Source organism: Heptranchias perlo, chromosome 22 (genome assembly GCF_035084215.1).
Source record: "Heptranchias perlo isolate sHepPer1 chromosome 22, sHepPer1.hap1, whole genome shotgun sequence".
NCBI classification, from domain to species: Eukaryota; Metazoa; Chordata; class Chondrichthyes; order Hexanchiformes; family Hexanchidae; genus Heptranchias; species Heptranchias perlo.
In genome coordinates this window covers 50,111,872-50,139,585 of record NC_090346.1, presented here as the reverse complement: position 1 = coordinate 50,139,585, position 27,714 = coordinate 50,111,872, and the positions used below count along the sequence as shown (strand labels likewise).

The window sequence follows — 27,714 nt, the reverse complement described above, 5'->3', positions numbered from 1 at the left end:
TAACAAGGGGGCATAGATTTAAGGTGAGAGGGGAGAGATACAAAAGGGTCCAGAGGGGCAATTTTTTCACTCAAAGGGTGGTGAGTGTCTGGAACGAGCTGCCAGAGGCAGTAGTAGAGGCAGGTACAATTTTGTCTTTTAAAAAGCATTTGGACAGTTACATGGGTAAGATGGGTATAGAGGGATATGGGCCAAGTGCAGGCAATTGGGACTGGCTTAGTGGTATAAACTGGGCGACATGGACATGTTGGGCCGAAGGGCCTGTTTCCATGTTGTAAACTTCTATGATTCTAAGCTATCTTCCACTTTGTCTGGAAGCCCAACGGACAACGCGTCCGCAGGGACGCCATGTACAAGCCCCTAGACAAAGGTGGGGGGGGGGGGGGCTGGGGGGGGAAGGGCGTCCCCAATGCTGCTCTGATCCTGATGGCCACCTGTGCGTGTGGCTGCCTCAGGATGTGTGTCGAGCTCCAGTACGCAAACACCAAGTGTCACGACGTGCTGAGCTTCTACCTGTCCACCACACTGAGAAGCGTGGGTCTAGCCACGCTCACCGAGCAGACACAGGATGTCCGTCCAGCTGGACCGTACCCTACCACCTGTCCCAAGTGGAGAAGTTCCTTTAACCACAAGGCCATTGGACAATGGTTGACATGGAACATTCCGCGAGTTCTGCAGGGAAAGGAGGGTGGATCCGATCGGGCAGTTCCCCAGACGGTCAAAGCCATATGGCACAATGTCTAGTCGCCAGAACTGACGAACAGGCACCAGGATGTAGCGTGGATGGTGGTGAGAAGGGCCCTTCCAGTGTGGTCTTTCCTGCACGCACGGCATCTCAGCACCACCACGAGCTTCCCTCAAGGCTGCAGCGGGGACGAGACCGTCGCCCACCTCCTGATGGACTGCCCCTTTGCGCAGAGGGTGTGGAGAGAGATGCGTTGGTATCTGTCCCGGTTCATCCCCAACAGTTCGGTAACACAGGACCTGTGCTCTACGGGCTGTTCCCCGGGACGCACACCAAGACAGATATCACCTGCTGTTGGAAGACCATCAACTCGGTGAAGGAGACCCTTTGGTCCACCTGAAACCTGTTGGACTTCCAGCTGAAGGAGCTGTCCACGACCGAGTGTTGCCGACTGGCACACTCCAAGGTCCAGGAGCACTGGAGCGAGGTGCGACCTACACAAAGGTTCTATGGAGAAAGGCCACCCTACTTTGTATTGTACAGAATGTATAAGACATATACTATGTTTTGTATTGTAATAACGGGATCGTAGTGCGTACGTTTTAATTGTATTGGTTTGAACCGCATTGCTTGAAATTGTGTCTTTTTACATTGAACTGTATGTATCTTCAAATTTTATCAAAGAAAGTATATTTTGAAATAAAAAAAAGTTCCAGCTGTATGGTTTGGAGGGAAGGCTGTAAAGATGTGGAGTTGGGAACTTCAAGTATATAAAATACTAAATTCATCTGACTGCAACTGGTAGGCCCTCTCAGCTCAAATTGGCTGCTGTGTTTGCCTACCCAATAGGTGACTGTACTTCCAAAGTAATCCACTGGCTGGGAAATGCAGCGAAATGTCCTGTAGAAATGAAAGGGTCAACAAAATTGCAATTTCTTTCTAAACTGTCCAGAGAAGGGAAACTCAGAACTTGTACTAACTTACATTTCTACAGCACTCCCCATGGACAAAGACAGCAGAGCACCATATAGGGCAGTAGGCAACAGGAATGGACAGGGTCCAGAAGGGAAGAAAGGGAAGGGTGGACAGAAGGAGGGGTAGGGAGTGAAAAGATCTTTAGAGCACTTTAGAAATCAGGGAGGGAGTTCCAGAGGGCTGGGACAGTGGCTGAATGAGTGGTCATCAACAATGAAGTGGAGAATGAAGAGTAAGCCAGTGTCAGGGGAGCAGAGGGCGTGTGCGTGAAGGACATCGCCATGCTAGGGTGGCGCGAGTCAATGGAGAGATTGATGGGGAGTAGAAGTTGATTCGGTGGGTGATGGGAGGTGTGGACTCGAAGGAAATTAAAGTCAGGAAAGCGAGAGACAAAATTTAAGAAACAGAAATTAGGAAGAACTCTTCACTCAAAAGGGTGATAAATGTTTGAAGTAATATACCAGTCAAGGTATTGTTCGATAGGAGAGTTAGGGGACTGAAGGGACAGGCTTCAATAAGTATAATGGGTTTTCTTACGCTCAACTGTTATTACATATTGAACAAAATTGATTCCATAAAACCATAAGAGATAGGAGCAGGAGTAGGCCATTCGGCTCCCCCATTTAATGAGATCATGACTGATCTGATTTTTAACTCAACTCCACTTTCCCGCCCTTTCCCCATATCCTTTGATTCCCTTGCTGATCAAAAATTTGTCTAACTCAGCCTTGAATGTATTCAATGACTCAGCCTCCACAGCTTTTTGGGGTAAAGAATTCCAAAGATTCACGACCCTCTGGGAGAAGAAATTCCTCCTCATTTTCGTCTTAAACGGGCGACCCCTTATTCAGAGACTATACCCCCTAATTTTAGATTCCCCCATGAGGGGTAACATCCTCTCAGCATCTATCCTATCAAGTCCCCTCAGAATCTTGCATGTTTCACTAAGATCTCCTCTCATTCTTCCAAATTCCAATGAGTATAGACCCAACCTGGTCAATCTTTCCTCATAAGACAACCCTTCCATACCCGGAATCAACCCAGTGAACCTTCTCTGAACTGCCTCCAATGCAAGTATGTCCTTCCTTAAATAAAGGCACCAGAACTGTACGCAGTCCTCCAGGTGTGGTCTCACTAGCACCCTGTACAGTTGTAGCATGGATTCCCTGCTTTTATACTCCATCCCCCTAAAGGCCAATATTCTGTTTGCCTTCTGGATTACCTGCTGCACCAGTATGTTGACTTTTTGTGTTTCATGTACGAGCACACCCAGATCCCTCTGTACCGCAGCATTTTGTAGTATTTCTCCATTCAAATAATATTTTGCTTTTTTATTTTTCCTCCCAAAGTGGATGACTTCATATTTTCCCACATTATATTCCATCTGCCAAATTTTTGCCCATTCACTTAACCTGTCAATATCCCTTTGCAGACACTTTGTATCCTCATCGCAACTTGCTTTTCCACCTATCTTTGTATCATCAGCAAATATGGCCACAAGACACTCTGTTCCTTCATCCAAGTCATTGATATATATTGTAAATAGTTGAGGCCCCAGCACCGAGCCCTGCGGCACCCCACTAGTTACAGATTGCCATTTTGAAAATGACCCTTTTATCCCGACTCTTTGTTTTCTGTTAGTTAGCCAATCCTCTATCCATGCCAGTATATTAGCCCCAACACCATGAGCTCTTATCTTGTGCAGTGATCTTTTATGTGGCACCTTATCGAATGCCTTTTGGAAATCCAAATATACTGCATCCATTGGTTCCCCTTTATCCACCCTGCCCGTTACTTCCTCAAAGAACTCCAATAAATTTGTCAGACACGATTTCCCCTTCATAAATCCATGTTGACTCTCCTTGATTGTATTATAAGTCTCCAAATGTCCTGCTACTACTTCCTCAATAATGGATTCGAGCACAATCTGTAACCTCATGGCCCGGCATATTCCTCACTCTACCATTAACAACAAGCCAGCAGATCAACCCTGGCTCAATAAGGAGTGTAGGAGAGCATGCCAGGAGCACCACCAGGCATACCTAAAAATGAGCTGCCAACCTGGTGAACCCAAAACTCAGGATTACATGAATGCTAAACAGCGGAAGCAACATGCTATCGACAGAGCTAAGCGATGCCACAACCAACGGATCAGATCAAAGCTCTGCAGTCCTGCCACATCCAGTCGTGAATGGTGGTGGACAATTGAACAACTAACGGGAGGAGGAGGCTCTGTAAACATCCCCATCCTCAATGATGGCGGAGTCCTGCATGTGAGTGCAAAAGACAAGGCTGAAGCGTTTGCAACCATCTTCAGCCTGAAGTGCCGAGCGGATGATTAATCTCGGCCTCCTCCCGATATCCCCACCATCACAGAAGCCAGTCTTCAGCCAATTTGATTCACTCCACGCGATATCAAGAAACGGCTGAGTGCACTGGATACAGCAAAAGGTTATGGGCCCCGACAACATTCTGGCTGTAGTGCTGAAGACTTGTGCTCCAGAACTAGCCGCGCCTCTAGCCAAACTGTTCCAGTACAGCTACAACAGTGGCACCTACCCGACAATGTGGAAAATTGCCCAGGTATGTCCTGTCCACAAAATGCAGGACAAATCCAATCCGGCCAATTACCGTCCCATCAGTCTACTCTCAATCATCAGCAAAGTGATGGAAGGTGTCGTCGACAGTGCCGTCAAGCAGCACTTACGCACCAATAACCAGCTCACCGATGCTCAGTTTGGGTTCCGCCAGGACCACTCGGCTCCAGACCTCATTACAGCCTTGGTCCAAACATGGACAGAAGAGCTGAATTCCAGAGGTGAGGCGAGAGTGACTGCCCTTGACATCAAGGCAGCATTTGACAGAGTGTGGCACCAAGGAGCCCTAGTAAAATTGAAGTCAATGGGAATCAGGGGGAAAACTCTCCAGTGGCTGGAGTCATACCTGGCACAAAGGAAGATGGTAGTGGTTGTTGGAGGCCAATCATCTCAGCCCCAGGACATTGCTGCAGGAGTTCCTCAGGGCAGTGTTCGAGGCCCAACCATCTTCAGCTGCTTCATCAATGACCTTCCCTCCATCATAAGGTCAGAAATGGGGATGTTCTCTGATGATTGCACAGTGTTTAGTTCCATTTGCAACCCCTCAGATAATGAAGCAGTCCGTGCCCGCATGCAGCAAGACCTGGACAACATCCAGGCTTGGGCTGATAAATGGCAAGCAACATTCGCGCCAGACAAGGGCCAGGCAATGACCATCTCCAACAAGAGAGAGTCCAACCACCTCCCCTTGACATTCAACGGCATTACCATCGCCGAAGCCCCCACCATCAACATCCTGGGGGTCACCATTGACCAGAAACTTAACTGGACCAGCCACATAAATACTGTGGCTACAAGAGCAGGTCAGAGGCTGGGTATTTTGCAGCAAGTGACTCACTCCTGACTCCCCAAAGCCTTTCCACCATCTACAAGGCACAAGTCAGGAGTGTGATGGAATATTCTCCATTTGCCTGGATGAGTGCAGCTCCAACAACACTCAAGAAGCTCAACACCATCCAGGGCAAATGAGCCCGCTCGATTGGCACCCCATCCACCACCCTAAACATTCACTCCCTTCACCACCGGCGCACTGTGGCTGCAGTGTGTACCATCCACAGGATGCACTGCAGCAACTCGCCAAGGCTTCTTCGTCAGCACCTCCCAAACCTGCGACCTCTACCACCTAGAAGGACAAGAGCAGGAGGCACATGGGAACAACACCACCTGCACGTTCCCCTCCAAGTCACACACCATCCTGACTTGGAAATGTATCGCTGTTCCTTCATCGTCGCTGGGTCAAAATCCTGGAACTCCCTACCGAACAGCACTGTGGGCAAACCTTCACCACACGGACTACAGCGGTTCAAGAAGGCTGCTCACCACCACCTTAGAGGGCAATTAGGGATGGGCAATAAATGCTGGCCTTGCCAGCGACTCCCACATCCCATGAACGAATAAAAAAAAAATTTCCCAATGACAGATGTTAGGCTAACTGGTCTATAGTTACCTGCTTTCTGGCTCACTCCCTTCTTGAATAGGGGTGTTACGTTTGCGGTTTTTGAATCCGCTGGGACCTTTCCAGAATCTAGTGAATTCTGGAAGATTACAACCAATGCATCCGCCATCTCTGTCGCCACTTCCTTTAAGACTCTCGGATGCAAACCATCAGGTCCAGGGGACTTGTCAGCCTGCAGACCCATTAGTTTACCTAGTACTTTTTCTCTAGTGATAGTTTTTAGTTCCTCCCTCCCTTTTGCCCCTTGATTTTCTACTATTATTGGTATTTTATTAGTGTCTTCTACTGAAGACAGATACAAAATATCTGTTCAATTCCTCTGCCATTTCCTTGTTTTCCATTATTATTTCCCCAGTCTCATCCTCTAAGGGACCAATGTTTACTTTAGCTACCCTCTTCCTTTTTATATACTTGTAGAAGTTTATATTTCTTGCCAGTTTACTCTCATGATTTATTTTCTCCCTCTATTATTTTTCTAGTCATCCTTTGCTGGTTTTTAAAGTTTTCCCAATCTTCGGGCTTACCAGTAATCTTTGCCATGTTGTATGCTTTTTCTTCTGACCTGATACCATCCTTGACTTCCTTAGTTAGCCATGGTTGGTTCACCCTTTTTGTGGAGTCTTTCCTCCTCACAGGGATATATTTTTGTTGCGAGTCATAAAATATCTTTTTAAATGTTTGCCACTGCTTATCCACCATCATACCATCTAATCTGTTTACCCAGTCCACTTTAGCCAATTCCGCCCTCATTCTTTTATAATTGCCCTTATTTAAGTTTAATACAGTCGTTTCAGACCCAAGATCCTCGCTCTCAAACTGGATGTGAAATTCTATGTTATGATCACTGCTTCCCAAGGGATCCTTTACTTTGAGATCATTAATTAATTTTGTTTCGTTACCCATTACCAGATCCAAAATGGCCTGTTCCCTGGTTGGTTCCCCGACGTATTGGTCTTAGAAACAGTCCTTCATACACTCTATGAACTCCTCCTCAGGGCTATTTTTGCCAATTTGATTTGTCCAATCTATGTGAAAGTTAAAATCGCCCATGATTATTGCATTACCTTTTTTACAAGCCCCCCCTTATTCAGCAAATTGATTTTCATTACGAAGAAATGATTCTAACAGCCAGTTTACTTATGTGTTCAGACGGATGGACAGACAGAAGTTTGTCCATTCAGAACATACCTAGAGTTCCCTCCCCCTTTTACAATCATCGAACTGTTTAAGTGATTCAGGGTTTTTGCCTTCTCATCAAAAGTCTACTCCATGTGGCAACTGTTCTGTGAGAAGAACATCCCAACCTCAGTCCTTTACATGCCTTTCAGTTGGCTGCAGTCACGGATGTGCAAACAGAGTAGAGTAGAGTGAAGAAGTTAGACAAAACAAAGTGTGCTGCTTACTTAGTTAGCTGAGTCAGGCCTGGAGGCTCATCTGAATGGCTCATTAGACTGCAGGTGAAGGAGCAACCACAATCTGAATCGCTGTTTATTTGCAAACCTGAAACTCTTTCCTTGAACAGCCAGCCATTTCATGGTAATTCCTGAAATTCATATACTCACGATCAGCAGCAATTTATATAACTGAAGGTCACAGAAGCTCAGCAAGGGAAAGTGAGCGCTTCGCCCGACACCACAGTAGCAGTGTCCCTGCACAACGACAGCAGAGCAACACCCTCACACCACACACAACAGCTCCATTCCGCAATTGTAGCACCCAAACCATTGCCCCATTAATATCAGCTAACTCAGCGCAAATAAACCTGGGACCTTCTAATCTGACTGGCTCAGAGATGATGTGTTTTGCCCGAAGTCAGCACTAAGCAAAGCCTTCATCTTAATGAGCTGTATACCATGCACCCCTGCTGGCCACAGTTTAAATCTCTCATTGATTTTCATCAATCAGCAAATTGAATTGCATATGAACAAATCTGCTGTGAGGAAAAAGCTGAAAGGTTGCTCTGAATTGTTTTGATGTCACCTGAGCCCTTTGGTGCACTGCTTTGTAAACAGGGGAAACCAGCAGAGCAAGACGTATTAATGTAAATAGAAACAGTTGCCAGGGCTTAGTGACATAAATAGACAGGCCTCAAGGGCAACATGTGGCCCACGGATTGCAGTTTGGAAACCCCAGCTCTAAGCCATGACACATACCCCACCCAAGTACTTTCAGCCCAACTAAGAGTTAGAAACTCCACGTCAGGTTACCAAAATGCTGCCACTAGCTGGATGAAAATGTGGTTTTGCCACTGCTGATCTGAACAGAGTCCCCCTCTTCCCTCCCTCCCTCCCTCCCTCCCCCCCCCCACCCCACCACCACCATCCAGGCAGATCTACGGGCTACTGTCTGTACTATCTTGTTCTGCACAGTCATTGTCAAATCCAACCTGCAGTAGACAACCTCAACATAGACACTGTCAAAAGCATAGTCAGGGACTCGTTCAGTGAGAATTACATTACAATGTGGCAGGATCAGGGGTATAGCATCAAGGAGAAAAAGTACTCTCTAGGTCACACATTTAAACATGCATTTGAATAACATTGCAATTTCAAGAAAAACAGTAAAGGATCTAACTGACCATTTCTCTCAAGTGGGCAAAGCTGGAAGGCAGAGTCTCTAAATTCCAGTCTGCCCTTGGAGAGTGCAGTGGGTCCAATTTATGCCACCTACTCAAACTGGCGCTGCTGTATATCGAAACTGTGTGCCACATAAACAAGCCACATAACATTGATGCTAGTGTGCTCATTGCTGCCTGTCCATAGTAGGTTTGAAGCCTCCTCACTGCCAACCATTACAGCCAATACATGAAGCTGAGTGCATGTGCAGAATGGAGGAATGAGTTCTCCACCCAAACAAGCCCCTTTGCTTTTCTTCTCGAAACAATTCCTCGGTCTGGGAAGGATTCCAAATAGAGTCCACAGACAAACAGACTTGCAGCCAATGGATGAGAAGAGGGCATCAGGCCAACGTGCCTGACTGAAATGCTGAAGAAAAGCTATGTCGCAAGGCAGGACTGACAAAGGTCTGTGCACCTTACTATATATAGAGGTCACATCCGACAGGGCTTGAAATGGGGCACCCTGGGTTCATCAATCTCGGCACACGGGACTGGAAGTGAAACAAGTTTTAAAAAAAATATAGCAGCATACTCCTGAGGGGTGTATTGCCACACAAAGAGGAGGGTTTAAAACTGGTCGTTTATCTGCACAAATCATCTGAAAACTTAAAATCAATTGCAAGCTGGTCACATTTGCCGATATAAAAGTAGGGCAGATTCATAGTGATGGAATGGAAAGTATTACATTTGGGTCAAAATGAGATACAAGTACAGTATACAAAACTGACTGAGCACAGGGAGAGCTGAGTAGTAGTAGATACAGCACTTCCAATATCCAGACAATGTGGGGAAGCAATTAAAGCTAATAGAATGCTGGGATATAGCCAGAACAGTAAAACACAGGTACCAACTGTATCACAACTGCTGCCCAGCCAAGATTTTTTTTTTAAAAAAGGGAGAACTCAGCTTGATGAAGGCAGCGCTTTTGGCCCGTCCTCCCATTGCAGCTTTAACACCCAGCTAAACAAGTTGACAGGCCCTCGTTTTAACATCTCATTGAAAGGATGGTACTTCAGATAGTGCAGCAGTCCCTTAGTACTGCACTGAAGCATCAGACTGGGTTGAGTGCTCCTGTTCTGGTGCGATAACAAGCTCGCAACCTTCTGACCCAAGTGAGCCAAACTGACAAGAGATCAGCCAACTCATTACTGAACCGAGATCGAACCTGGAACTTTGCTGGTCTCTGTGGTCAGATCGATAAGTAATTTGGTTACCAACAGAACCACCAGGGACCATTTAAAACAAAATACAAGACTGAAGGTGAGATTGTCCTATGCCAATCAATCATATACTTGCCTCAAAGCAGGTGAAGTCCTCAAACTCATCAATGCAGGGCAGCACATCATCCTCATTCCCAAATCCAGCATCATAGTTCTGGCTGTCACAATCTGCAGGAACAGAAGTACAAGCATTAATCTTCTAGGTTTAATCACACAGTAGGGTAGATGCACGTCTTGTCCAGGTATAGATATAGATATACAGAGATATATAGATATATAAAAATAATATACCTGGACACCCCCCCCTCCCCACCGCCTCAGCCCATCTGCCACTGAAACCCTCATCCATGCTTCTGTCACCTGTAGGCTCAATTATTCCAATGCTCTCTTGGCCAGCCTCCGCTCCTCCACCCTCCGTAATTCTCAGTTCATCCAAAACTCTGCATCATGTATCCTACCCATCACTCTGACCTACATTGGCATCCGATCTTTCAACGCCTCAAATTTAAGATTCTCATCCTTTTATTGAAATTTCTTCATGGCCTCACTCCTCTCGATCGCTGTAACCTCCTCGAACCAGACAACGCCCCCTCTGTTACTCTGACTCTGGCCTGGGCATCCCCCCTCCCCCCCCCTCCTTTCATTCCACCATTGCTGGCTATACCTTCAGCTGCCCAAGTCCCATGCATTGGAATCCCTTCCTAAATCCCTTAAACTCTCCACCTCCAAGATCTTCCTTAAACCCAAATCTTTGACTAAGCTTTTGATCACCCCTGTTGATGTCTCCTTCTTTGGCTCAGCATCCACTTTTTTGATTACGCCTCTAAACTATACATAACTGCAAGTCATTACTGTTGTTCTATAGAGTGCAGAGTAAAGAACATTAGTTAGGTCACAGTAGGAGTAGTGTGTGTGCTGTATTGGGGACCCAATGATAGAAAGGACTTTAAAGCCATAGAATGTGTACAGTATAGATTAACAAGGATTATTTCAGGGATAGGAAACTATAGTTACGAGAGGCTGAAGGTTAAGAGGAAACTTAATAAACATCTTAATGACGATGAATGGTTTTGATAGCATGAAGAGGGGGGAGACTTATTCCTTTGGTTGGGGGGGGGGGGGGGGGGGGGTCAGTGATGGGGGTCATCAATTTAAAATTAGTAGGGGGTTCTTTACATAGTGGGTTGTTGGAACATGGAATGCTTTGCCAGAGTGGTTGAGGCAGAGAACATTGCATCTTTTAAGGAAAATTTAATATTTTAAGTAGAGGGCTATGGGGAGAGAGAAGGGCAACGGGACTAGTTTTGGATTGCTCTAGCAAAGAGCTGGCACAGACACGATGGGCTGAATGGCCTCTGCCCATACACCATTTGGAAGATGTCAGAGTGGTTTTGTGACCGGGGTGGGGGGGGGGGGGGCACTCTTTTCATTCTGTCCTCAGAAAACAGCAGCAGAGGTAGCAGTGTTCCTTGGCAGCAGGATTCACATATTCGGTCTTCTAGCACTGTTTAATTGCCTCGGTGCAATTCTACGATCGTTATGAGCCAGGGAAACATGGGAATTTTACAAAAAAGGCCAATTGTGACTAAATCGAGCAAAGATGTCAACACAAATCAGATCACTATAGGAAGAAATGAGCTCTTAACAGCATAATTGCGTAGAGAATCAGTTAGGGAACAATGAAAAAATGAATTCAGCCTGAGGAAACTACCGAACTGGAACAAAAACAAGAGCTGGAATAAAAAGTCAGCCACAAAGGATTAACTTAAAAATCATACTGCTGGAAGCCTCAGATGTGACCAGTTTCCTTAAGTTCCAAAATGGATCCCAGCACCAACGTCACTCGCTTTGAGCACAAAAGAAACCCCAAAACAGTCCCACCCTTCTGATGCAAAATCAAATGACAATGTGCCAAAAAAGTAGTGTTTCAGAGGGCTGAGATTTACTGACTGCTCGAGAAGTGGATGTGTGCACACCACTCCCTTTCACAGCTTACTCAAAATTAAGTTTCAGATCACAGGGGACAAGGGTCTGCTATGGAAGCTGCAATTCACTGAACGAGAGTTGGGAGAGAACCTGAACCACAATCAGTTGAGGAGTGTTGAGAAGCTTAATCTAGAGAAAAGCCAGCCAAGAGAAAACTCATCGAGGCATGTAAAATATTAAATAACAAAGATAAGGTAAACCTGGAATATTTCAATGCAAGGCAGAAAAATAGAACCAAAGGGCATAGATTAAGAGTTTAAGGAAATGCAAGCCTGGCCCTGCATCGAAACAGGCCGACTTCAAAATAAGACCTTATCATCTCATACCCACAGTCCTATTTGCCGAACTATATTAGAACACTTTCAGTGCCTATTGTTCAATTTAGTTTGATAGTTCCTCTTCCTGCATTTTCAGTGGTGTTGCCCCTTTAAGGGGAGATACACGATTGTGTCCATGACGCTGAGCTTGCCTGACCCTGGATCGAAACTGGCCCATTACAAATCAGGACTCTGCATTGGTTTCCAACTGCTTGCCTGGGTGACCTTTGAACTTAGGGTGTTTACCAGCTCATAGGAACCATTCTGTGATCGGTGACTACTGCATAGAATGTTTCCTTCTCTTAATTTGATTTCTATTTTAGTTGCTTTGTTTTGTTTAAAACCATCTTGGGCAGGCTAGCCCTCCTTGAGATTTTTAATAGGGTCACCTCTAAGAGGAAACATTCGAATCCCAGGCTTGGGCTTAAAACTACCATTGAATTTTAACAGCACAGGAGGCCATTCAGCTCATCTCACCTGCGCCAGGTCTCTGAAAGAGCTAGCGATTTGGTCCCATTTCCCTGCCCTTACCACATACTTTCTCAAATTTTTGTTTTTCAAATATTGCTGTTTGTGGGACTTTGCTGAACAATGACTCCATTTCAAAAGGAATTAATTGTATATGAAGTGCATTGGATACTTCCAAGAAATGTGATATGGCACTATATAGGATCTTCCTTTTATCACATGCCAACATGTTTGGTTTGTAGCAGGTTGGTCAACTTGTGACCCTATGGTTCAGAAAGTGATTCTCGTAGCCAACACCACTGCAGCCTTCACCTAGAACATTGCATCCCATCCAAGGGACTGGCCTCGTGGTTAAATTGAACATCCAGGGCAACGCAAGAACTATTAAATTGCTTGAGCTATTGCCAGGGACATAGCTGCAGCATTAGCTGTATAGAAAGTTGTTCTATATCAAATCAAAAGACCCACACAGAATATCTAAAGTTTCACACACAGCACAAACAGTGGAAAGGTCAGGATTGATCCCTGGAATTCGATTCTTGCACACAGAAGTTAACCATCACTTACTGAAGCAAATATTACATATTGGGGACCATGGCTTGTCCACTGGTTAACAGTACAATTTATCAAAGAGTCTCTAAGCCCTCAGCTGCCGCCAGATTGAAGAGACACCCGTCCTTATTAGCTGTGTGCAGCTTCACTCAGTAGTACTATCTAATATTTGGGGAATAAAAGCATATTTTGGGGTGGGGGGGGGGGGGGTGAGGAGGAACGGAGAGAAAGATACTGGGAGGTACAAACCATGAGACATATTTTGAATGGATGAAGGAGATGGAGATTTTCTTCACAGATAAGCTGTAAGTGAATGATTTCATCCATAAATGTTATCAATATAGTTTGGATACAGCATGACAACTAATTGAACTCAGTCAGGCACCCCTGCTCTTTGAACAGCATTCTTTTTCAAAACTGCTCAGCATAGTTGGAAAGAAAAGGAGGGACTTTGAGATTCATACCATTACACTGCAAGTTTAAAAAGCTTAATGCCACTATCCTCTTTGCCCCGACTTACCTGCCCCCTACCCCCTAAAGAGGCATGCTATACTCGGACAGGCAACAGGCATTATAATCGACTGGAATTTGTTTCGGCAGCAAGGTTTACAATGTAGTGTACAGCCACAGGCTACGCCAAACTATTAGTGCATGCAATAGTCTGAATGGCAGCCTTGCAAACAACCTCCCACAGTACACACAACTTTGATGTTAAAAACAGACGAGTTTCTTAATAAGCAACTACATGTACAACAGTGAGGTAACTTCACTTTTAAACCACATGTAACATACCATCATGGGTGCAACAACAGCTTTCCATTCCAATCGTTTGGTATTTCACCAACCTCCCAGTCTAACATACACAGCGCCTGAACAAAGGCATTCAGAATCTGTAAACAATTTTACAACACCAAGTTATAGTCCAACGATTTTATTTTTAATCCCACAAGCTTTCGGGGGCTTTCCCCTTCCTCAGGCGGTGTGGAACCGCCTGAGGAAGGGGAAAGCCCCCGAAAGCTTGTGGGATTAAAAATAAAATCGTTGGACTATAACTTGGTGTTGTAAAATTGTTTACAATTGTTAACCCCAGTCCATCACCGGCATCTCCACATCATGGCTACCATTCAGAATCTGTGCAGCTTGATTTCAACAATGGGCAGGGCAGCATTCTCAACCTATGGGTCAAGACTGATCAATCCTCTCACTTCATCCACAAACAAGGCTAGCATGGGGGAGGGGGACAGATACTGAACATTGAGTGGGGGGATGGGGGGTAGGGAGGAAAATATCCAGCGATAGGCATCATGTTAGTGCCACCCATTGTACAGAACTTTTAGAAGTAAAATTCAATCTAGGATTGCAATTTGCATCTGATCCTTATCTACATTAAACACACCTAAAATGACATAGCTCTGCGTTATGTGATCCAAACGCTTGTACCCCCAACCCCCTAGCTCTTCTCTCCCTCGCCTTGATATACAATCGCACCTCACCCCCCTTCCCCATCTTCTAGTTTATACAATCACATACTATGCAGATTTACACTGGCATACTTCATCCTCACTTGGGGCCAGCTACCACAGTTCAACAAGAGAACACATTTAGTCAGACTGGCATGCAAATAGGCCAATATTTCAAGTGCTTTACACCGGAAACATGATGCTTTTACAGTACTGCGATGCTGTCGTCTCCCAATGCACGAGACTCATGCAATCACCTGCTTACCGCCCTCCTCAGCTGGCAATACTGGCGACCCATATTCCTGTGGGTCTCCTACAGTCGTTGCAGTCCGACCATCTTCATTATCCCTGTATACGTGCAATGCAGCAGGTCAACACGCTTACGGCAAGGCTTATAAAGCATGGCAACTGCTTAGTGTTGGACACTAGTGTGATGACCGACCATTCCCACATCCGCAAAGCAGAAATTATCACAACGGCAGCAGTGAAGACTGGGTTTAATTTTTCCCATAAACTCACGTGATAGAATCGGAATTCTAGGGCTCACTGCTCGTGTCTGGTGCCTGGGACAGTGTCGATGATTCATGCGTCACTGAAGTCCTGCAATTTCCATTGCTCATAAGAACAGGAGTAGGCCATTCAGCCCCTCGTGCCTGCTCCGCCATTTGATAAGATCATGGCTGATCTGTGATCTAACCCCATATACCTGCCTTTGGCCCATATCCCTTAATACCTTTGGTTGCCAAAACGCTATCTATCTCACATTTAAATTTAGCAATTGAGCTAGTATCAATTGCCGTTTGCAGAAGAGAGTTCCAAACTTCTACCACCCTTTGTGTGTAGAAATGTTTTCTAATCTCACTCCTGAAAGGTCTGGCTCTAATTTTTAAGACTGTGCCCCCTACTCCTAGAATCCCCAACCAGCAGAAATAGTTTCTCTCTATCCACCCTATCTGTTCCCCTTAATATCTTATAAACTTCGATTAGATCACCCCTTAACCTTCGAAACTCTAGAGAATACAACCCCAATTTGTGTAATCTCTCCTCGTAACTTAACCCTTGAAGTCCGGGTATCATTCTAGTAAACCTACGCTGCACTCCCTCCAAGGCCAATATGTCGTTCCGAAGGTGCGGTGCCCAGAACTGCTCACAGTACTCCAGGTGCGGTCTAACCAGGGTTTTGTATAGCTGCAGCATAACTTCTGCCCCCTTGTACTACAGTCCTCAACATGTAAAGGCCAGCATTCCATTTGCCTTCTTGATTATTTTCTGCACCTGTTCATGACACTTCAATGATCTATGTACCTGAACCCCTAAGTCCCTTTGGACATCCAGTTTTTAACTTTTTACCATTTAGAAAGTACCCTGTTCTATCCTTTTTTCATCCAAAGTGGATGACCTCACATTTGTCTACTTTGAATTCCATTTGCCAGTTTTGCCCATTCACCTAATCTATCAATATCCCTTTGTAATTTTATGTTTTCATCTACACTGCTTACAATGCCACCAATCTTAGTGTCATCGGCAAACTTAGATATGAGACTTTCTATACCTTCATCTAAGTCGTTAATAAATATTGTGAATAATTGAGGCCCCAAGACAGATCCCTGCGGGACTTCATGAGTCACATCCTGCCAATGTGAGTACTTAGCCATTATCCCTACTCTCTGTCGCCTTTCGCTCAGCCAACTTCCTAACCAAGTCCGTACTTTTCTCTCGATTCCATGGGCTTCTATCTTAGCTAACAGTCTCTTATGTGGGACCTTATCAAATGCCTTCTGGAAGTCCATATAAATAACATCCATTGACATTCCCCTGTCCACTACATTAGTTACTGCTTCAAAAAATTCAGTCAGGTTTGTCAGGTACGACCTACCTTTCACAAATCCATGCTGACTCTCTCTGATTAACTGAAAATTCTCAAGGTGTTCAGTCACCCTATCCTTAATTATAGACTCCAGCATTTTCCCCACAACAAATGTTAGGCTAACTGGTCTATAATTCCCTGGTTTCCCTCTCTCTCCTTTCTTAAAAAGCGGAGTGACATGTGCAATTTTCCAATCTAGATGCCATTCCCACCATACTCATGAACACATTGCTCATTATGCCTGATTTTGCCCATCATTGGTAGGCAGGAGCAGTAGAGTGCCAAAACACAGAAAATTCACACATACACACACCTATCTTCCCCCCTCCCCCACCCCACAGTTCAGTGTCATGACGTTAAAAATTATTTGCTGCATTTTCACTTGGCAGGGGTCTTAGCCCCCCCTCCCCCCACCAAACACAAAGCCCAGGCCAATTTACCTCATCTGGGCTGATAAACAAAACAGATCAAGGGGGAAATCATAGAATAGTTACAGCTCAGAAGGAATTCATTCAGCCCATCGAGCCTGTGCTGGGTCTTTGTAAGAGCAATCCAGTTATTCCCATTCCCCCGCTCTTTCCCTGTAGCCCTGCAAATTTTTTCCCTTCTAGTATTTGTCCAATTCCTTTTTGAAAGCCATGATTGAATCTGCTTCCACCACCCTTTTAGGCAGCGCATTCCAGATCATAACTACCCGCTGTGTAAAAAAAAAGTGATTCCTCATGTTGCCTTTGGTTCTTTTGCGAATCACCTTAAATCTGTGCCCTCTGGTTCTCGACCCTTCTGCCAATGGGAACAGTTTCTCTATTTATTTTATCTAAATCCTTCATGATTTCAAACACTTGAGAAGGACGATGTAGACATAGAAATACGGCAGGGGGACTGTGATATACTCGAACATATTAACATCGAGCGGGAGGAGGTATTGGCGGTTTTAGCAGGCCTAAAAATGGATAAATCCCCAGGCCCGGACGAAATGTATCCCAGGCTACTGTGTGAGGCAAAGGAGGAGATTGCGGGGGCTCTGACACATATTCAGAACCTCTCTGGCCACAGGGGATGTGCCAGAGGACTGGAGAACCGCTAATGTAGTACCATTATTCAAGAAGGGGAGTAGGGAAAAACCGGGGAACTACAGGCCAGTGAGCCTAACATCAGTGGTAGGAAAATTATTGGAAAAAATTCTGAAGGACAAAATTAGTCTCCACTTGGAGAAGCAAGGATTAATCAGGGATAGTCAACATGGCTTTGTCAAGGGAAGATCATGTCTGACTAATTTGATTGAATTTTTTGAGGGGGTGACTAGGCGTGTGGATGAGGGTAACGCAGTGGATGTGGTATACATGGATTTCAGTAAGGCCTTCGATAAAGTCCCCCACAGGAGACTGGTCAAGAAGGTACGAGCCCATGGAATCCAGGGTGCCTTGGCACTTTGGATACAAAACTGGCTTAGTGGCAGAAGGCAGAGGGTGATGGTCGAAGGTTGTTTTTGTGACTGGAAGCCTGTGGCCAGTGGGGTACCACAGGGATCGGTGCTGGGTCCCTTGCTGTTTGTGGTCTACATTAATGACTTGGATATGAATGTAAAAGGTATGATCAGTAAGTTCGCTGATGATACAAAAATTGGTAGGGTGGTAAATAGCGAGGAGGATAGCCTCAGTCTGCAGGACGATATAGATGGGTTGGTCAGATGGGCGGAACAGTGGCAAATGGAATTTAACCCGGAAAAGTGCGAGGTGATGCACTTTGGAGGGACTAACAAGGCAAGGGAATACACAATGAATGGGAGGACCCTAGGCAAGACAGAGGGTCAGAGGGATCTTGGTGTGCAAGTTCACAGATCCCTGAAGGCGGCGGAACAGGTGGATAAGGTGGTAAAGAAGGCATATGGGATACTTGCCTTTATTAGCCGAGGCATAGAATATAAGAGCAAGGAGGTTATGATGGAGCTGTATAAAACACTGGTTAGGCCACAGCTGGAGTACTGTGTGCAGTTCTGGTCGCCACACTACAGGAAGGATGTGATCGCTTTGGAGAGGGTGCAGAGGAGATTCACCAGGATGTTACCATGGCTGGAGCGCTTCAGCTATGAAGAAAGACTGGGAAGATTGGGTTTGTTTTCCTTGGAGCAGAGGAGGCTGAGGGGGGACATGATTGAGGTGTGCAAAATTATGAGGGGCACAGATAGGATGGATACTAAGGAGCTTTTTCCCTTCGTTGAGGGTTCTATAACAAGGGGACATAGATTCAAGGCCGGCGCGGACACGATGGGCCCAAGGGCCTCTATCCGTGCTGTATAACTCTATGATTCACTCCACGTGATATCAAGAAACGGCTGAGTGCACTGGATGCAGCAAAGGCTATGGGGCCCGACAACATTCCGGCTGCTGAAGGCTTGTGCTCCAGAACTAGCTGCGCCTCTAGCCAAGCTGTTCCAGTACAGCTACAACACTGGCGTCCACCCGACAATGTGGAAAATTGCCCAGGTCTGTCCTGTCCACAAAAGCAGGACTAATCCAATCCGGCCAATTACCGTCCCATCAGTCTACTCTCAATCATCAAAGTGATGGAAGGTGTCGTCGACACTGCTATCAAGTGGCACTTACTCTCCAATAACCTGCTCACCGATGCTCAGTTTGGGTTCCGCCAGGACCACTCGGCTCCAGACCTCATTACAGCCTTGGTCCAAACATGGACAAAAGAGCTGAATTCCAGCAGCATTTGACAGAGTGTGGCACCAAGGAGCCCTATTAAAATTGAAGTCAATGGGAATCAGGGGGAAAACTCTCCAGTGGCTGGAGTCATACCTAGCACAAAGGAAGATGGTAGTGGTTGTTGGAGGCCAATCATCTCAGCCTTAGGACATTGCTGCAAGAGTTCCTCAGGGCAGTGTCCTAGGCCCAACCATCTTCAGCTGCTTCATCAATGACCTTCCTTCCATCATAAGGTCAGAAATGGGGATGTTCGCTGATGATTGCACAGTGTTCAGTTCCATTCCCAACCCCTCAAATAATGAAGCAGTCCGAGCCTGCATGCAGCAAGACCTGGACAAATCCAGGCTTGGGCTGATAAGTGGCAAGTAACATTCGCGCCAGACAATGACCATCTCCAACAAGAGAGAGAGTCTAACCACCTCCCCATGACATTCAACGGCATTATCATCGCCGAATCCCCCACCATCAACATCCTGGGGGTCACCATTGACCAGAAACTAAACTGGACCAGCCACATAAATACTGCAGCTACAAGAGGAGGTTGTTTTTGTGACTGGAGGCTGGGTATTCTGCGGCGAGTGACTCACCTCCTGACTCCACAAAGCCTTTCCACCATCTACGAGGCACAAGTCAGGAGTGTGATGGAGCTGCACTCATCCAGGCAAGCGGAGAGTATTCCAACACTCAAGAAGCTCGACACCATCCAGGACAAAGCAGCCCGCTTGATTGGCACCCCAGCCACCACCCTAAACATTCACTCCCTTCAACACCGGCGCACAGTGGCTGCAGTGTGTACCATCCACAGGATGCACTGCAGCAACTCATCACGGCTTCTTCCACAGCACCTCCCAAACCCGCGACCTCTACCACCTAGAAGGACAAGAGCAGCAGGCACATGGGAACAACACCACCTGCACGTTCCCCTCCAAATCACACACCATCCCGACTTGGAAATATATCGCCGTTCCTTCTTCGTCGCTGGGTCAAAATCCTGGAACTCCCTTCCTAACAGCACTGTGGGAGAACCTTCAACACACGGACTGCAGCGGTTCAAGAATGCAGCTCACCACCACCTTCTCAAGGGCAATTAGGGATGGGCAATAAATGCCGGCCTCGCCAGCGACACCCAAATCCCATGAACGAATTTTTAAAAAACTTATCAAATCTCCTCTTAACCTTCTCTGCTCTAAGAACTACCCCAGCTGGGGCAACACTCACCACTGCACACCTGTGCATCAATAATGCACAGCAAAGGGCACAGTTTGTATTGTTAAGATTGCCACTGTAGTGGAACATTTCGTAGTTTTTATATCAGCAGATCCCAAAAGAGTTGTAGTTCGTTTCATTCCACTGGATGTTAAAAGGATCGACAACCATTGTGATCTAACTCATTTGGAGTTGTGCGCAATGGACAGAAACTCCTGAGTGTAGGGAAGAGGCATTGTCTGGCTGGCAGTGCAGGGAGCTGACCTGAATAGTCACAACAACTGCTGACACTACAATTTTTTCCCCTAAAACAAGTGACCAGTTAGGGAGGGCTGCACTGATATTTGAAATTGGGTGGTCTGCGTAAATAGAACAAAATAGTAGCTTTCCCCCTGGTTTCTCAGTATCATTTCCAATGAACCAGCAGGCACTGCACACACCAGGACACCTTTCAAATGAGTTGGGTCCTGACGGTCAGTTTATATCATGGGATGGAGTCAACTACACAAGAACTTCACATTCAGGAGATTTGCACAAACGTAGTCAGTTCCAAGCTGCATTCACAAACTCAACCAGTCTGCCCGCGACCTTCAGTGTGGTCAGCAATGGGTGGAAGTGTATTCCTGGCCTGCAAAGGGAGTTCAATCCATCACAATTTAATATGGTACAGCAACTTGCTTTGCTACAGCCTGCACTTTTTATCTGGGGCACCCAGTAGGGCAAATGCTGCTCGAGCAGGCGTTTCCCTGGGCGCCTCTGGTAGCACTAACATCAAGTCCGTTACCTTACCTGCCTCGTGATCCCATGCATACTACACTTGCACTGTGCTAAATCTGCCATTTGCAGGCTCACCAAGTCCTCTGACCTGCTTGCCTTATGTAGCACACAACCATCAAAACAACCGGTGAAAGGTTGAACCAGAAAGTTCAAATTGAGCCCTGTCAATTCATAAATTAGAGACTGCAGTCTCTGGCATTACTTACAGATGTGAACATGGACTCCTCTTCACTGCAAAATGGGAAGTCAGCTGAAACACTCATGAAATTACACAGGTTTTTGTTGGAGGCGACTGTTTTCTACCCCAGGATACAAGGTATTTCACTGGACAGATCAGATAATTCAGTTGGTTGAACATTGGGCTCAGGGCCAGAAGATCATGGACTTAAATCCCAGCTCAGCTTTCCGAAGTCAGATAAAACAAGTATCTTATCTTAGGAAGTGGGAGAGACTCGGCAGTGTTTGTTGCACTGTTGCAGTATCTCCTGGCTATTTAGCAATAAAACATGAATCAATGCTGCATCCATTAGGGTATTTCTACAGGTAAAATCCCTCAGGATGCCAGGGTCTAAAGTGAAGAATTCAAGAATATGCAATTCCAGATCACAGGAAAGGTTTAACTCATATTTTACTTGTTTGATCAGCATCAAGGCTCACTCCCAGAAATGAGCCTCCACTCCCTGCAACCTGGAGTGACACCTTACCAGTACAACATCTGGTATTGCAGCACTGCCCAGGAGTCAAACAGAAGCCCTTCTTACTGAATGATGACATGAGCTCTCACATGAGTACCACAATCTCATAGCAGAACAATCAACATTCATCATGCTGTTGTTTAGGCTATAAACCAAGAATGGGTTGATTAGAAGTAACAGTTAAGCAATTCAAGGCAGCAGTATGCACTGTTTATGAACAGCCTTTTACCTCACACTCCCTCCTTGGGTATAAAAATAACAACGTGACACTTTGCCAACTCTACAACCTGGACAAACAAGTGTACTGTAATTCCCATACACAGGGATTGTAATGTTCTACAGAGCTGCCAGAGACTACCTCCACAGAATGATACAATAACTTGCGAGTAGGAGCTCCCTTAAGGATTATAACCCTGCCTGGCCCCTTTGATCTAAGATCAGAAGGTGATTCAATGACAGATGTATCCAAAGCTGAAGCACTTTGATCATATGTTTTAATGGCAAAGCCATGGACATATTAAAATATTACGGCTGTCTAGACTCCAACTGACTCAACTGACCATCCACAGAGAAAAAAAAAAGTAAAAAAGGTTGCAATTAATACATTAACACAGGAAGCATCCTATCTCATCTCAGCTGGCTGAGTTTCCTGGGGATTTGTACATTCAGCCACAGTAGAACAAATTAAAAATGAACAGCCTCTCCTCCAATATTAAAGCAGATAAGCTACGATTCAAAACATGACGAAACACTCATCGTTACGAACTTTCCTCGAGTTACAGGAGTACATAGAAGGTTACAGCACGGAAGGAGGCCATTCAGCCCATCGAGTCCGTGCCGGCTCTATGCATGAGCAATCCAGCGAGTCCCACTGCCTTGCCCTTTCCCCGTAGCCCTGCACATTTTTTTGTTTCAAGTACTTATCCAGTTCCCTTTTGAAGGCCATGATTGAATCTGCCTCCACCACCCCCTCGGGCAGTGCATTCCAGATCCTAACCACTCGCTGTGTAAAAAAGTTTTTCCTCATATCACCTTTGGCTCTTTTGCCAATCACCTTAAATCTATGTCCTCTGGTTCTAGACTCTTCCGCCAATGGGAACAGTTTCTCTCTATCTACTCTGTCTAGGCCTTTCATGACTTTCAATACCTCTATCAAATCTCCTCTCAACCTTCTCTGTTGCAAAGAAAACAATCCCAGCCTCTCCAGTCTATCCACGTAATTTAAGTCCCTCATCCCTGGAATCATTCAATAAATCTCCTCTGCACCCTCTCTAAGGCCTTCACATCCGTCCTAAAGTGCGGTGTCCAAAACTGGACATAATACTCCAGTTGTGGCCGAACCAGTGTTTTATAAAGGTTCATCATGACATCCTTGCTTTTGTACTCTATGCCTCTATTTATAAAGCCCAGGACCACGTATGCTTTTTTAACCACTTTCTCAACCTGCCCTGCCACCTTCAACGATTTATGCACCTATACCCCCAGATCCTCTGTTCCTGTACCCTTTTTAGAATTGTGCCCTTTAGTTTATACTGCCTGTCCTCATTTTTCTTACCGAAATGCATCACCTCACATTTTTCCACATTAAACTTTATCTGCCACATGTCCGCCCATGCCACCAGCCTGTCTATATCCTCTTGAAGTCTATCACTATCCTCCTCACTGTTCACTACCCTTCCAAGTTTTGTGTCATCTGCAAATTTTGAAATTGTGCCCTGTACACCCAAGTCCAAGTCATTAATATATATCAAGAAAAGCAGTGGTCCCAGCACTGACCCTTGGGGAACACCAGTGTACACCTTCCTGCAGTCCTAAAAACCACTATTCACCACTACTCTGTTTCCTGTCACTTAGCCAATTCTGTATCCATGTTGCTATTTCCCCCTTTATTCCAAGGGCTACAATCTTAATAGCAAGCCTACCATGTGGCACTTTATCAGACGCTTTTTGAAAGTCCATATACATCACATCAACTGCATTGCCCTCATCAACCCTCTCTGTTACCTCATCAAAAAAACTCAGTCAAGTTGGTTAAACACGATTTGCCTTTAACAAATCTGTGCTGGCTTTCCCTAATCAATCCACACTCACTGTTAATTCTGTCCTGGATTATCGTTTCCTAAAGTTTCCCCACCAGAGGTTAAACTGACTGGCCTGTAGTTGTTGGGTTTATCTTTACACCCTTTTTTGAACAAGGGTGTAGCATTTGCAATTCTCCTCTGGCACCACCCCCATATCTAAAGGATGTCTGGAAGATTATGGCCAGTACCTCCTCAATTTCCACCCTTACTTCCCTCAGCAACCTAGGGTATATCCCATCCGGACCAGGTGACTTATCTATTTTAAGTACCGCTCGCCTTTCTAGTACCTCTTCTTTCTCAATTTTTAGCCCATCCAGTATCTTCCTTTACCGAGCATCTACTTCCTTGATAAAGACCGATGCAAAGTACTAAATTAATACCTCAGCCATGCCCACTGTCAATATGAGCACATCTCCTTTATGGTCCCTAATCAGCCCCACCCCTCCTCTTACTCCCCTTTTACTGTTAACGTGTCTGTAGAAGACTTTTGGATTCCCTTTGATGTTGGTCGCCAGTCTATTCTCATACTCTCTCTTTTCCCCTCTGAACTTTCTATATTCTGCCAGGTTCTCACTTGTGTTATCAACCCGACACCTCTCATATGCTGCTTTTGTTGACATGTTGACGTATGAATGAAAATGAGAGAGGTCACAAACGTTTTAATGTGACAACTAAAGCAAGTGAGCCACCTGCCTGGGAGAGAAGATATCAAGATGGGGACAAGTTGGAATGCCCAAAGTTAGCACTTGCACAGCATCCAGAGAATGGAGTCATGTGTGACAGTTTAACTTACAAAATTTACTCCAAAGTTTTGAGTGTGACATCTCAATTTCTCCATCACCAGTTGACAAGGATGGCAAATGTTGCAAAGGCAAGAACACCCTGCCCCAATCACTAGCCTAAACTCAAACATTTGCAAGTTTCATTGAACTTTTGTGAATAGACATAGGTGACGAATTAACCATGCTCAACTTATAAAAGGGGGCATTACTATCAAACTACACACTGCCTCTTGCATGTGTCTCACAGCAGGGTCTTTTAAACATATTCCAGTTATCCAGGTGGAGGCTTTAATTTTAACCCAGCAGATTAAATAGGCTCACACCCCAGTGATACAGGGCAGAGTGTCTGTGTGCAGCACATTCATTGGCCAATACGGAGTTCTCAATTGTAAACAATTTTACAACACCAAGTTATAGTCCAGCAATTTTATTTTAAATTCACAAGCTTTCGGAGGCTTCCTCCTTCCTCAGGTGAACGTTTGTTGGAAATGTTCCAACAAACGTTCACCTGAGGAAGGAGGAAGCCTCCGAAAGCTTGTGAATTTAAAATAAAATTGCTGGACTATAACTTGGTGTTGTAAAATTGTTTACAATCGAGAACCCCAGTCCATCACCAGCATCTCCACATCATCAATACGGAGTTCAGCATTTCATTTATAAATACCAAGTTAGAATCTCTGCGTTTACTGCTAGTGTATGAATAGATGAAATACAGAGACTAGAAGCACACAGTTTAGTATTTGTGTTAACCCCCCAAATAAGTGGGGATAGCCTTGAAGCAAATGTTGAACAAATAGCGACTCTATTCGGGTTTGTGGGGTAGTGTATACCAATACCAGCAGAAAATTAATGTGATATTTATGGTTAACCCATTTAATTCACCTTATAGTGAATTCTTCCAGTTTGTTCCTGGTTTAAACTGGTTATGTAGTCAATACATAAACAGAAGCATATAAAATGGAGCATTTCTGATAGTGGAACATGCAGTCTGCACAAACCCTGCAGGTTTACTTTGCAAAGTCCTTACCTCCATCATTCCTTATAGCAGCAATTCCACGACAGAAGTCATCAAAGGCAATGACCCCAAGACCAGCAGGATCTAGGTACTTGGTCAACTCTTTCACCTGGAGACACAAAAACAGAGAGTCCACTGTAAGAATGGGACATCAAGCAGCAGCTGACCAGGTGAAAATGTTCAGCCCTGTCCCCACAACCAAAACATTAGCTGAAGATTGCACACATACACACAGCACACTAACTCAGACTGTGCAATGCACAGAGATAACAAGATACTATACAAGACTACAATTTGGATCCATTGAGGAGTTTATCATACAGGTGGCTTATATTCCCAGTTCAGCATTACTTTGACAAACACACGATTACAAGCTCTACTTGAACACACCAAGACTAATTCCAAATAAGACAGCTACACCGTTACTTCACATCTAACCCACCAATATTACTGAGAACCAATTCACAGCTCCACTTCCCCTGATCAGCCAATAGAATTTGGCAGTGAGCTCACCACGCAATAATCTACATGTTGACTAAACCATATTATGTTGTCTATGAAAACACCTGCAGGTTGTACCTTCCTATCCGAGGAAATCCCACTAGCCTTCTAGCTGAAGAGGACTGCGAGGAAACCGTCTTGTCTCCTACTGGGCAATAGACAATGCACCACGCGAAGAAAAGTCCAACCTGAATTTCAACTACTAATTCCCGTCACACTGCCAATCTTGGCCTGTTGAGTATAAACAGGGCTGTTACCCTCAGGAGAACACTCCAACACTTAGTTACAGAGTGGCATGTGTATCTCTAAATAAAAAGTCTAGGAAGGGCTAACTCAATGTGTACCCAGAAGAGGAAGGTTCAGAACGGATTCCGAATGACGTGAGCAAGGGGGAGGTATGGGGTCGTCTTGAATTCTGCTCAACTGAACATTTGCCTAAATTTCACCGATTAAAAACATGTATACCTGAAATGTAGAGATACACTCAGAGGCTCCTGACTCATGCAGTGTGTGTTATGTTTTACACCATCACCGACCTACGCAATAGAACCTACATGAAATATTGATGACAACATGACACCAATACTATAAAACAGGATAAATATCAGTTCTGTGTCCCAGCAACAAGTAAACATCTTTTGGAGAATGTTAATGGTGCAATCAGTAGCTCACATTTACAAAGCAAGCCATTTCATCCCACTGGCTGGTGTGATGGCCAACTCTCCATCTCACCCCAACCCCTCCTGCCTCTGCTTCCTCCCTAAATCATGACCCAGACCTCAATCCTGTCCTCCATCCCCGGTCATAACACTAGGCAGCCTGTTGCTGGTATATTCTCTTAATCCTCCATTTGGGGAGTCCTTACCCGAGCCAGGACACTGCACGATGCACTCAGCAGAGGCCCAATACTTGCTCATAGAGGAAGGGAACAATGTCACCTGGGCCATGCTGGCTACCTAGCAGTTGCTTACCTACCTTCCTCAACCAAGGGCAGTGCCTTATGCAGGTTATTAAAGAAAACACATAAAAAAGTTAGGAAAAAGGGGAACCCAAAGGCTTATATCTCAAACGTGACAAAAGCACATAGATCTGCAGGGGCTGGAAAAATAGCACAAAATAGATGTTTGCAAAGGATTTAGACCAATTATGCAATTAGAAAGATACATCATGAATGAAACCCAGTGAGAAATCAAAGTATTCGACAGGCCGAGAAAACATGGTTCGAGGGTATACCATGAAAGGGATTGAATTAGTGCAGGGAACTGAGTGAACACATCACTTTCAATGTCCAAAGTGTTGAAGCAATAAAAAAAAGTTAAAAGGAATGCTCATATATACTGTCTACAACTTTTGATTACATAGCAATTTAACTTTAAATCCTTGGCACTTCACAGATGAGAGAGACAGAAGAATAGGTAAGGGAATGGATGCCAAACCTTGAAGGGCAGAGATTAGATGAGGTTTTTAAAAAGTAGAGATGCAAAGAGGCAGAATGCTAGTGAGAACAGGAAGGGGAGAAATAAAAAGGACAGTGAGAGTGCCTCTAAGTCACAAACAATTTATCACATTTAGCAACAGAGCATCAATAAATAGCCATAATAGCCCACAATTTCTCAAGTGAGGGAAAGTCCCAGCAATCTTTTGCTAAGGTGATGGAATGCTGGGTATGACAAACCCATGCCCACTGCACAGTGTAACAAGTAATAGATCTAAACTCTTACACTGTAGACTTTACATCACCTC

The 27,714-nt window shown here is 45.1% G+C and overlaps 1 protein-coding gene across 2 annotated transcripts in view; it reads right to left on the bottom strand.

The window, feature by feature from the left end:
* rab11fip3 (RAB11 family interacting protein 3 (class II)) overlaps positions 1–27,714 on the bottom strand; it is a 91,767-nt gene that overhangs the window by 45,737 nt on the left and 18,316 nt on the right. For both annotated transcript variants that reach the window (XM_068003614.1, XM_068003616.1), the window contains exons 2-3: positions 25,483–25,579; positions 9,627–9,718 (exon numbers count right to left, since the gene is read on the bottom strand). In XM_068003614.1, coding sequence (XP_067859715.1) covers positions 9,627–9,718; positions 25,483–25,579 — 189 coding nt within the window. The remainder of the gene's footprint in view (positions 1–9,626; positions 9,719–25,482; positions 25,580–27,714) is intronic.